General features: G+C 27.8%; 1 protein-coding gene across 1 annotated transcript; it reads right to left on the bottom strand.

Annotated features, from left to right (window-relative positions):
- Window positions 1–738: 738 nt before the first annotated feature.
- Window positions 739–3,125, bottom strand: LOC133303415 (purple acid phosphatase-like). The gene is made up of 8 exons (XM_061503327.1): window positions 2,964–3,125; window positions 2,674–2,874; window positions 2,437–2,548; window positions 2,076–2,305; window positions 1,770–1,908; window positions 1,364–1,584; window positions 1,059–1,180; window positions 739–943 (listed from the first exon to the last, which is right to left on the bottom strand). The coding sequence occupies exons 1-8, from the start codon at window positions 3,123–3,125 to the stop codon at window positions 739–741; spliced, it is 1,392 nt and encodes a 463-aa protein (XP_061359311.1).
- Window positions 3,126–12,786: the final 9,661 nt, after the last annotated feature.

The raw sequence follows: 12,786 nt of genomic DNA, 5'->3' as shown, positions 1-12,786 counted from the left end.
TAAAATTTATCAAAAAATTTCAAATTTTATTTACAACAAAGGAACAAATACCTCCTATGTAACAATAACAATATATATAACTTTGATTTTCTATTTTCATATTTTTTTCATTTTGGTTTGATAAATTTTATACTAGATTCGCTAAATTAAAAAAAAAAAAACTGATAAATCTCTCATACTTAACTGATAATCAGACCGATGTGCAAATATTTTATTTTATTTTTTGTTAAACAATGTGCAAATATTTTATTTAACATATTGATTTTGCTAAAATTTGTGTACCTACAATTATGATTTTGCTTTTAGTGGTTATTATTATTAATTCCAATTGCTAAAATTTGGAATAATATGACTTGAGTTTGTTCAGAAAAAAACCACTAATTCCAAAACTATACCAACCTAACTAAATTTGATCTGTTTTGGTTCTTTTCCACCAAATCTAGAGATGACTTTAATAAAATAAAATAAAAAGAGATCAAAGGAAGAATAGGCTAATAATCTTTACAAAAAGATCTTATTTATTTATGAACAAAAGATCTTGTTTATTAAGAAAAAGATGTCTTTAAACTAAGAAAACAGACACCACTAAAATAAAACACAAAGTTCAACAACGGAAACATTGAAATAAAGGACTAAACTGGACCATAAAAAGAAAAATTCAAGCTAAACTTCTTTTTTTAAGTACAAATTCAGGCTAAACTTTATTTGAAAGAAAAAGAAAATCTCAGCAAAACTGAACTACGCGTGGCGGTCAGTGGTTGAGGAATCATCAAGGGGGTGATTGTATCTGTTGAAAAACCACATAGAATCAGACACCACAGCATCTCCATCATCATTTCGGTTCCAGGTATAGTGAGCATGTGTTCTGTTCTTTATATCGAAAATGGCATGTCCAAAACTGGGTTCACGGTACAGAGAGTAAGCAGGCTGAGGCTCTGTCAAGCTGCAATACAAAGGAAAAAAAAAAGAAAAAAAAAAAACAAATTAGTAATCAAACAAAATCTGACATAAAAGAAACAAGCCATTCATGCAAGGAAGAAAAATTCTGTAGAGCTTACTTTTTTGCTAAGCCTTCAATGTTCCCTCCGTCACCAATGGTTATGTACACTGGAGCTGCCTGATCTCTCACAGGTGTGGATTGAGCATTTACAATGTTGTATGCAATATTGGAGACACGGTCCTGATATATGGTGGTGCATAAACAACATCAGAAACATTTGTTTTAGATATGAAATCAAAAAAAAAAAAAAAATCAATTGAACTATGCAATAAAATTATTTACTAGAGTTGTAATATAATATTTTATTAATAGAGTATTAAGAATAATGTGTTCTGAGAAGGGATGGCATGGCATGGCACTTACAGTTCGTTCATAGGCATGTACGTGACCGGCAAACACAACATCAACCTTGTACTGCACAAACCATGACTCAAACTGCACCCTCATGGTTTCCCCTTCCATATAATGATAGTTGTAGCTATTATACCATGGAGCATGCACAAGAACAATCAACCAAGGAGTCTTGGTCCTATCAACCTTTGGTAGCTCTTGCTGAAGCCATACGTATTGGGGAGTATATTTACCTGAAAAATTATTATATGGAAAGAGATGGCACAAATTATGATACCTAGTTCAATATACATTATATGTATATGTTATAAACAATACTATCTACCGTTTTGTGTAAGCAGAAGAGAATTAGAAAGAAAGTTAAAGATAAATCATGTTTTCGACACAAGTCGAGAGAAAGTGATGTATCTAATATTACCATAAGATGAATACGAAGCCAAGACTATGATATGTGCGGGACCTCTCTTGATAGAATACCAAAAGGGTCCAGTACTTCCTGATGCCTTGTAAGGGACTGGGTAACGGTGGGAGAATGGCTTGAAAGGTTCTGTTTCGCCCTGAAAAGCATCATAATCTCCACTTTAGAATTTAATTTTGTATCCAAAATTGGATTTAGATCAAAAAGCAAAACATGAGGGTCGTCATATCAAATTGAGGAATTAAACTGTGAATAAAAGTAAACTCAACACAAAATCAAGCCCAACAAATCAAGTGGAAAGCTTACAATCTGTGGGGCATAGTCAACTTCATGGTTCCCTTGGGTCCATATCCAAGGTTGATAAGCATTATTTCTTTCAACAAACCTTCCCCATGAATCCCATCTTCTGTTGTCATGATTTGGGTGATCATCTGCATAAGAGAGGTCCCCAACAAACAACACAGCTTGTCCTTTCTTAGGGTTCATTTCGTAGTGAGTAAGGGTCCTGTTTGAATCAGAAGTCTGACCTAGATCCCCTGCAAAGAAAGCCCCATCATCTAAAATTAATTTTGAAATGCTTAAACCTCAATGCCAAGGTACCAAGTTCTCAAAAAAAGTTCCAAGTGTAAATCAACCATAAATTATAGTTTTAAAAGAAGAAACTTGCCAATGAGACCGAATGTATAAGGTACATCCGGGCCAACTTCAGGAGGGGTCACAAACCAAAATTGCCTCTCAGTATGCCCAATTCCAACCTTGTAATAATATTTAGTGTCATACTGCAAAAAGAATAACAAAAAAATCACAATGATCCATTGATTCAATTCAATAAAGAAAATTCTCTATCTTTTTTTTTTTCTATTAGGAAAAAAATAACATGCAGCCATTATTAATGTTCTCTTACATCTAGATTTTTAAGTGTGCAGTGATGAATAAAACCAGATGCATAGTTGAAGTATCTATAGGTAACATATCTTCCCTTGGCCACCAACTTGTGCGGGGTGTTCTCACTCCAATAATGAACTACACTCAATCCTGGTTCATCCTGAGTCACCCATGACACGATCATGGCCCTTCCCAATTGGTCACCTTGTGTTATATGAACCTATAAAACAAAGACCAACATATTTGTTACCAATTAAAAACAACAATTAATATAATGTTTACATGATATAAAAAAACAGAGAAAGGTACCTGCTGAGGAGCATTATAGCCCGGAGGAGTTGCAAATACGTCACTATCAAATGGCATATCAACAGACGGATATTTCCTTACGAAGGTGCTTGTAAAGCCTCCGTCGCAAAACAAAGGCACGTATAAAAGAAGCAAAATCAAGGAACAGAACACCATGGACATGGCAGAGTAACTCTTTAGTGCCATTGGATCTCAGTTTTCTAAAACTCTAGGATATGGTAACACAGCTGTGTATTCAAGGTATTTATAGAAGATTAAGACAAATGAAAAAAAATAAAATAACAAAGTTACAGAGTAAAGACTGTTGATGAGTTTGTTACATGAGAAAAAGATTCGGAAAACAAACAGATTACATAATAACAGAAATCACTAGAAAACTCAGTCTACTCGAAAACTCAGGCTATTTGAATTTAAATTATTTTATTTTTATAGTTAAATGTAACAAATATCAATAAGAGGTTTTTTTTTTTGTTTAATTTGAAATAAACTTGAAACGAATATTAAGATATAAATTTAAGTTCTTGTTTTCACTTAAATATTAAACTTTAATTTCTTTAAACTAAATATGACGTACTTATTGTTTTCCGCGCCAAACGATAAGATGATTTTATAACATTTATTAAACTCTCATCTTATATATTGTATAGTTATTTTAATGATAAATTAGATGTTATATCATAAAGTCAATTATTTTAGTAAAATCATTAGTACTTAATTACGTATACTTGCAAGTAGAGTTTTCAAAACTAATATCTCTGTTTTTTAGTTTTATTAAAAAGAAATTAGTTTAGGAGAGGGATTCAATTTAGTATTTTTTTTTAAGTATTGTATTATTTATTAAACATTATAAGTTAAATGATAAAATTTATAACTTTTTGGTACATAATTTTACAAGTGTACAATTTTAATTATTTAATTTATAACTTCATTAATTTTTCAATAACATTTGACATAAAATGTAATATTTAAAAAATTATGTGATATCGTTTTAAAATAATAACGAAAAAATTCAGAAACAAAACCTCTCTGTTTTATTTAAGCTATGGATCAAATAAATCATAAAGAGGATTAACTATTTGACATAAATTAGTTTTTTGAAGGTATGATTTGAGTATTTGACTATTTCTTGGTGTGGATAGATTTGATTTTGGCAAATAGGATGACGAGTCTTCTTTTGTTTTAATTTATTTAAAATACATAGTGGCAATTGAGGATCAAAAGTTCATAAATCAAATATTAATTGTGTATAATATAATAAAATATTATTATTTAGTTAAATGTGAAATAAAGGTATTAAAACCATGGTAACACAAGATAAAAAAAAAGGTTATTCAAATTAAATACTTTCATAATGATAAATTAGACTTAATCAAGGGTACTTGAATAAGTGTGTTTTTAGGATTTAATGTGACAAAATTGTTAAAATTTATTAACTGCATATAAATTTTTAAGAAGTTTAAGTATAAAAAATTATTTTTTAAAAACATGTAATTTAATTTTAAAAAATAATTTATTTTAACAAAAAAGAGCAACTTACATCGACACTGAAAGTATCCTTACTTTTATAAGATAACACTTCTTAGTTTTTACTTTTTACAATGCAAATGATAAGACATATATAAGGGGAGGGTTTTTTTTATTTCGGTGTTACTATATATATATATATATATAGGGTTTATCATCTATCATTTAACATGATCACAAAAAGTTTTCTACACACGCAACATTTTGTGGGGCCCGTAGCAAAAAAAAAAAAATTCGGCACGCAAAACGAATCTCTATAACATAACACAATCATTTTTCCTACAACATAACTCTTATAAAACCCATATATATATTACGTTACTTTAGCATCAGTTAAAAGGGAAAAAGAATTATCCCTTTCAATATTGTATCCGATATATGTTTTATTTGGCAATGCACATAGAGACAATATAGAGATATCGTTTTACAAAGATAATCTTGTCTTATATATTAACTGTTGAAAGTTAGATAGTTTTTTTTTCTTGAAAATTTTTAATACTCTTAAATTAGTACTTTGAAATAAAATGCTTTGATTCTTTATTTATGCTTATTCCCTGTCATACTGTTTTGAGATTCTCTATTTTTTAGTGGTAGTGTTATTAAATTTTAAATGAGATTTAGTAGATATCATATCTCAACTAATTAATACCGAATCTGTTTCGAGTTTGTTTGGATGAAGGTTGGAATGTTTCTTGGATGAAAATTTCTAGATAAATTAATAGATGTGCAGACTCATTTACCGAAAGATGCGATTTGCATGGACTCTCCTGAACAGGATCTGGTCACTCTTGTTAAACTGATATTTGGGATCCTGGGATAACCTCTTCTGCTGTTTTGGTGTCGCTGTGGCTATCTTCCCTTTTATTTAGGCCTGTTTCTTTGAGTATCATATCCGAACTAATTATGAAGCATTCCAATCTCTCTTTAGAAAATGATATAATCTCTTAATATCATCCTCCATTTTAAAACTTTAAATTCGAATTCTTTTAAATTAATTAGGCATGTTTCTTATAAAATTTGTAATCTTTTTATTATTTTTATTTTTATTTAAAAATTTACTTAAATTTAAAAATACTCATGTCAAGTACAGGATAATTACTAGTATATTGTTATGATCTTAAAGTTTGTTTCATCTTCTTAGGGTTCGCTAGATCCTACGAATTAGCGAAATAAAATAAAATAAAAATATTTAAAACTAATAAAATTATATACAATAATTATCCACCGGTGATTAATGACTGACTTCAAAATACACTTTATTTTCTTTTAATTTCTAGAGTCAAATTTTGTTAAGTATTCTATGCTTGGCGTCGCCCGTGAATTATGTATTGGTTCATTATTAAAAATATTTATTTTTCAGATAGTTATTATCTTAATTAAAATCGTTTAGTAAATTGAATAATATAGTAATGTATAAATACAATTAAATGATAATATAAAACATGACTTTTATATATCCAAAATAATTTGAGTTGAAATATATATTGCTAGTAATTAGTTTAGTTATTATTTGTAGTTAACTAAGTATTTTGTTACTTATATAACCAGGATATTATTATTATTATATATATATATATGTGTGTTCATTTTTTCTCCCGTCAATGTAGATAACTTATCTACGTTGAGCCCAAAACGATGTCGTTTTGAGGCAGAAATCAAGATATTTTTATAATTATAATTTGTTTTAGGGTTATAATAGTCTTTTTCTTTATAATTTTTTAAGTTTTTAACCCAAAACGATATCATTTTGGGAGTAAATGTAGATAACTTATCTACATTCACTGCAGAAATATTAAAGCCTATATGGATTTGTCTTTTCTAAAGTTACTTTAGATAACTTTATCTAATGTTCCCCAAAACGACGTCGTTTTGAGGTGAAAATTATGGTGTTTTTGTAATTTTAATTAATTTCAGGGTTATAATAGTCCTTATTATTCTATTTTTTTTATTTTTCAACCCAAAACGGCGTCGTTTCAATGAACATTAGACAAAGTTATCTAAAGTAACATTAGATTTTTTTTCCCATATATATATATATAGGGAAAAATGTTTCTGCAGTTAATGCAGATAAGTTATCTACTTTATTCCCGAAACGACGTCGTTTTAATATTAAAATCTTAAAAAATTATGAATATAAAGACTATTATAACCCTGAAATAAATTAAAATTACAAAAACACCATGATTTCCGCCTCAAAACGACGTCGTATTGGCTTACTGCAGACTGCAGATAGTTATCTGCAGTAACTGCAGAAAAAACGAACCCATATATATATATATATATATATATATATATATATATATATATATATATATAGGAAGGTTATACTTAAAACTTTTTTTTTTTACAACCATTACAACCATATAACACCGTTGATTTCCGCCAATCAACGATTATGATTTTCGCAAATTAAACTCATTAATTAATTATTAATTCACAATAAATGATAACCGTTGATTGGCGAAAATCAAAGGTGTTAAGATATGGTTGTAAGAGGTTGTAAAAGAAAAGGTTGTAAATATAACCCTCCTATATATATATATATATATATATATATATATATATATATATATATGGGGAAGGTTATACTTACAACCTATTTTCCTTTACAACCTCTTACAACCAATATCTTAACCGTTGATTTCCGTCAATCAACGGTTAAGATTTTTCCAAATAAAATTAATTAAATAATTATTAATTCACAATAAATCTTAACCGTTGATTGACGGAAATCAACGGTTAAGATATTGGTTGTAAGAGGTTGTAAAGGAAAATAGGTTGTAAGTATAACCTCTCCCTATATATATATATATATATGGGTTCGTTTTTCTTAAAGTTACTTTAGACAACTTTATCTAATATTCGTTGAAACGAAGTCGTTTTGGGGCGAAAATCATGGTGTATTTGTAATTTTAATTTATTTCAGGGTTATAATAGTCTTTATTATTCTAATTTTTTTATTTTTCAACCTCAAAACGACGTCGTTTTGGTGAACATTAGACAAAATTGTCTAAAGTAACATTAGATACTTTTTCTCCTATATATATATATTTTTTTTTTTGATATATATATATATGAGATGGATCTTTTGACTTCGGTGTAAGAATTGGAAGTCTTACTTCTCATCCTAACCGTTGATTTCTGTCTATCTAACGGTTATAATTTATTGAGTTAAAATAATTAATTAATTATTAATTTTAAATAAATAACAACCATTAGATGGACGAAAATTATCGGCTAAGATGGGGAATAAAAATTTTAAGTATTACAATGAAGTTAAAAGATCTCTCCCATATATATATGTATGTGTAACTTACACTGGTGTAAAATGATCCTGACTATATATATATATGGGAAAACATTTTCTCCTTTTAAAGAAGAAAATTTTTCTCATGTTAGTGACACATTGTATAAGTGGGTCCCACAAAATAGTGGAAAGAGAAAAAAAATTAAGGTGGGACCCACTTATGCTTTGAGTCACTAACATGAGAAAAAATTTCTCCTTTTAAAGGAGAAAATGTTTTCCCTATATATATGAATCAGGATAATTTTACACTGGTGTAAAATTAATAAATCTTACATCACATCTCAACCATTGATTTCTGTACATCCAACGGTTATAATTTAGAAAGTTATACAAATTAATTACTATTAAATAATCATTAATTACACTACAAATACCAATCGATGATTTCCGTCCATCAACGATGGTAAGTATAACCTCTCCATATATATATATATATATATATATATATATATATATATATATATATATATATATATATTGGGGTTGATAAGCATATTGATATGTGTTCATAAGTTGTGCATGCAAAGATACGGAGATAATACCATTTATATGATAACTCAAGTACCTAAAATTATTAGTATTATTTATCCACTATTATCTCTGTTTTTGTTTTTAAAAATAAATTTAGGAGAGGGATTCTTTTTAGTTTTTTTAAGTATTGTATTATTTTTTTAAAATTATAAGTTTATTGATAACATTTATAATTTTTTGGTATATAATTTTACAATTTTAATTATTTAATTTCTAACTTCATTAATTTTTCAATAACATTTGACATAAAATGTAATATTTAAAAAATTATGTAATATCATCTTAAAATAATAACGAAAAAACTCAGAAATAGAACCTCTGTTTCATTAAAGCTATGGGTCAAATAAATGATAATGAGGATTAACTATTTGACATAAATTAGTTTTTTGACAGTATGATTTGACTACTACTTGGTGTGGATAGATTTGATTTTGGCAAATAGGACAACGAGTCTTCTTTTGTTTTAATTTCTTTAAAATACATAGTGACAGGTGAGGATCAAAAGTTCATAATTCAAATATTAATAATACTATATAATATAATGAAATATTATAATTTAGTTAAATGTGAAATAAAGCTATTGAAACCATGGTAACACAAGTTAACTAAGTATTTTGTTACTTATATACCCAGGATATATATATATATATATATATATATATATATTTGTCAAATTATTTGAGATATATTTATCTCTGGCCAGCCCAAAGTTACGTTGTTTTATTTATTTATTTTCTTATATTTATTGATTTACCTTTGAATGATCATGATTTTTCTTTTCTTTCTTTCTTTATCACCATTGATCCATCTTTGTATAGTTATGATATATATACAGGGAGAAATCTTTTGACTCCGGTTAAGACTTGAAAGTCTTACTCCCCTTCTCAGCTGATAATTTTCGTCCATCTAACTGTTATTATTTATTTAAAATTAATAATTAATTAATTACTATAACTCAATAAAGTCTTACTCTACATTCTAACTGTTGATTTATGTCTATCTGATAGTTATAATTTATTGAGTTATAGTAATTAATTAATTATTAATTTTAAATAAATAACAATTGTTAGATGAACAAAAATCATCAGCTGATATGGAGAGTAAGATTTTCAAATCTTAACCAGAGTCAAAAAATTTCTTCCTTTATATATATATATATGTGTGTATTGAGGTTCATAAATAGATTGATATGTGTTCATAAGTTTGTGCATGCAAAGATATGGAGATAATGTTATAAAAAAAAAAAAAAAGATGGAGATAATACCATTTACATGCATGATAACTCAAGTACCTAAAATTCTGAGTATTATTTATCCACTATTTAAATTAAATTATTTCATTTTATAGTTAGACGTTACATATATCAATGAAGAGGATACATTTTTTTTTTGTATTGAAAAAAACAGAAAAAGGAAGAAAGGTATGTATATATTTTTTAAGTACATTGGAAATAAAACAGAAAAGAAAGAAAGATATAAATTCAAATTCAAAATCACTTTCTGTTAAATATCAAATTTCTATTCTTTTTATATTAAATCTCAGTTTTTATTGTTTTCCGTCTATATGTGATAAGATGATTTTGTAACATTTTATTAAACCCTCATCTCATATAACTAGATGTCATATCATAAAGTATCAATTTTTTAGTAAAGTCTTTTTTTGTTTGGGAAGCAATTTTTTAGTAAAGTCTTTAGTACTTAATTACAGAAACATGCAAGTAGATTTTTCAATTCTATTATGTTATCTCTGTCTTTTTATAAAGAAAAATTAAGGAGAGGGATTCATTTTACTAATTTTTTTAAAAAGTATTCTATTACTTTTTAAAAATTACAAATTAAATTATAAAATTTAAAATTTTATGAGTATATAACTTTATAATATTAATTATTTAATTTGGAGTTTTTATTACTTTTTTTAATAGCATTTGACAAAAAAAAATTATAATTTAAAAAAGGGTTTGGTGTTTGTTCTTATAAAGGACATATAGTTGTGTTCTTTTAAGTGAAAAAAAAATACATAATAGAAATCATTGGGAGAGAAATTAAGTAATTTTTTAATTTAAATTGTAAATAAACACTACAAAAATTCAGGCATTTTGTGGGGGTCATATTTTCATATTGTGGGGGGGGGTCTTTGACCTCTACAAAATACATTTGTGGCATCCTCAATAACCCCTAGTTTTACCTACGCCACAACATATTTTGTGAAGGTTTTGTGTGCAACGCCACAATTTGTTAAAATATTTTTTGGAGGCTCTAGACCCCCACAAATGTTTCAGTTTCTGGACGTTTAAGACCCTCACAAATTTGTTGAAATTTTTTTAAAAAAATTCATTTAAAATTTTACATTTCTTTTAACAAACCAGGTAGATTCAAAAGGATAAAAAAAATTCATTCCAAATATTTGAATACATATCTAAATAAAACTTGGTTTTCAAAGACAAAAAAATCATAGAGATATATAAATAAAATTAAAAACTAAAAGTTATTAAAAATTGATAACTATTCATGCAGTATTGTTATCTTATAGTTTTGTATGTGGTTATTAAAAATTTAAAGATTAAATTTTAATATACAAAATTTAAAGATTAAAAAATTTGTATATTAAAAATTTCATAAGATAAAACCATATGTATCTTACGTTTCAGTATTCTTTAAGGTTGTGTTTGGTAGCAGCTTTTTTGAAATTTACCTAAGCATATGAGATTGGCATTTGGGATTGTCCATGTTTGGTACATGGTATTAAAGAATTTTCCTAGCTAAGTGATTTGCCTATCCATTGATAATTGTTTGCAAAATCAGATATAATGCATGGTACTCAAATCCCACTTCCAAGGTGGTATTTCACAAAAGCTAGGTAAATGAAAAAAAATTGGCACAATAACTACCAAAATTACCCTCTTATAAAGCTATCTTCATCCTTCACCATAACTGGAAGCAAAGTACGATGAACACAGAGGCAATTTCTAGAGATTTGAATAGTCTAAAATAATGTGGCAATTTCTGATAGATTTATGACACTGAATGAGAGTACTCTTCACACAATCAAACATAGACATCGCAGGATGAGATTCAAAATATTTAAAAATAAAGGATATTTTGGTAATTGCAACTCATTTTCCCAACAATATTTTAACTCAAACCAAACATAGACTTTATAATATTTACCAAATTTTTCCGGTAAAATTTTTTCCAACCAAACAACTTTTTTTACATTTTTCTACCAAACTCACTTTCCAACCATTTTCCTATCAATTACATTTTCCTAGTATTCAAAAAATTTCTCCTCAACCAAACGCCCCCTAATAACCATATGATACAAAAGTTATTAAAGAACCATATGCAAATTTAATCTCCAAAAATTTCTCTCTCCACTATGGATATGCTATAAAATTACAGTGCTTCTTAATAGTTACAACGATAGGGCTGCACAAGATTCATCAAATGCAATGGGTGAACAAACTACTAAATCAACAAAGGTTTGAATACACTAGAGCCATGACAACAGGTCTAGTCTGATTCTCCAGAAAATGTTAGTATGTCAACTTGTTACTCAGCAAAACTTCCTAAATATATAGATCAGTCACAAGTTCCATAGATCCGAGTTTGATTCAGATTCTTCTCCCTTTTTAAGGGATGCAGTGATGCCCAGTTGACTGAAGCAAATGGCTTTCCCTAATTGGAAAAAACTTCATATAAAGGACTTGAGAAAGTTATTTACCAACGAGCTTATAGTAGGCGTATAAACCAGAGCCAGCAAAACCGAGAAATTTACCTCCCTCATCAGTTTTCCATTTCCACCATTGCAAAACAAAGCTTCAAGGTTAAGTGAAGATTTGGAATTAAATAGTAAGAAAATAAAATAAAGAACATATTATTTTATTTAATATGGTAGTGGTGTTTTTGTGTTAGCATTATGATAGACACTACTGGTTACTAGTTAGTTGAGTTGAAATCATGTGAGGACAGTGAGTGCTAGAACTCGGTGGCTATTTTTTTTGGAATTATGCTTGCAAAACAAAGCTTCATTGTTAAAGATCAAGTTCTAAACCTGAAGGATCAAGTAAAAGCTTTGGAATTAAATAGTAAGAAAATCATGCAAATAAAATAGAGAACATATTATTGATTAAAGTTTCATAAAAATTGAAGAAAATACCCAAAATCAAGTCACATTCACAAGCAAAAACAACACATAGGGGAAGACACAACTAAAATTAACACCCCCTCGTAGGGGAAAAACAACACATAGGGGAAAAACAACAATTCTTGATTCAATCTCATACATCTGAGATTCAACACCCCCTCGTAGCCTTCCAAAATTATTTCAGATGATGAAGAAGAATAAATTCTAAAAGAGAATCGATAAGAATATATATAGAAGGAACCTTGAACTTCATCTGATGGTAACGAGCTACTACAGAGAATGATGCGCTACACGATCTGATCTCATCATCCTCCAATG

This window comes from Gastrolobium bilobum, unplaced genomic scaffold, assembly GCF_033153095.1.
Source record: "Gastrolobium bilobum isolate Gb01-03AN ecotype WA unplaced genomic scaffold, APGP_CSIRO_Gbil_v1 utg13475, whole genome shotgun sequence".
In the NCBI taxonomy this organism is placed as follows: Eukaryota; Viridiplantae; Streptophyta; class Magnoliopsida; order Fabales; family Fabaceae; genus Gastrolobium; species Gastrolobium bilobum.
Note: the sequence above shows the minus strand (reverse complement) of the source record. Positions and strands in the feature narration are given on the sequence as shown.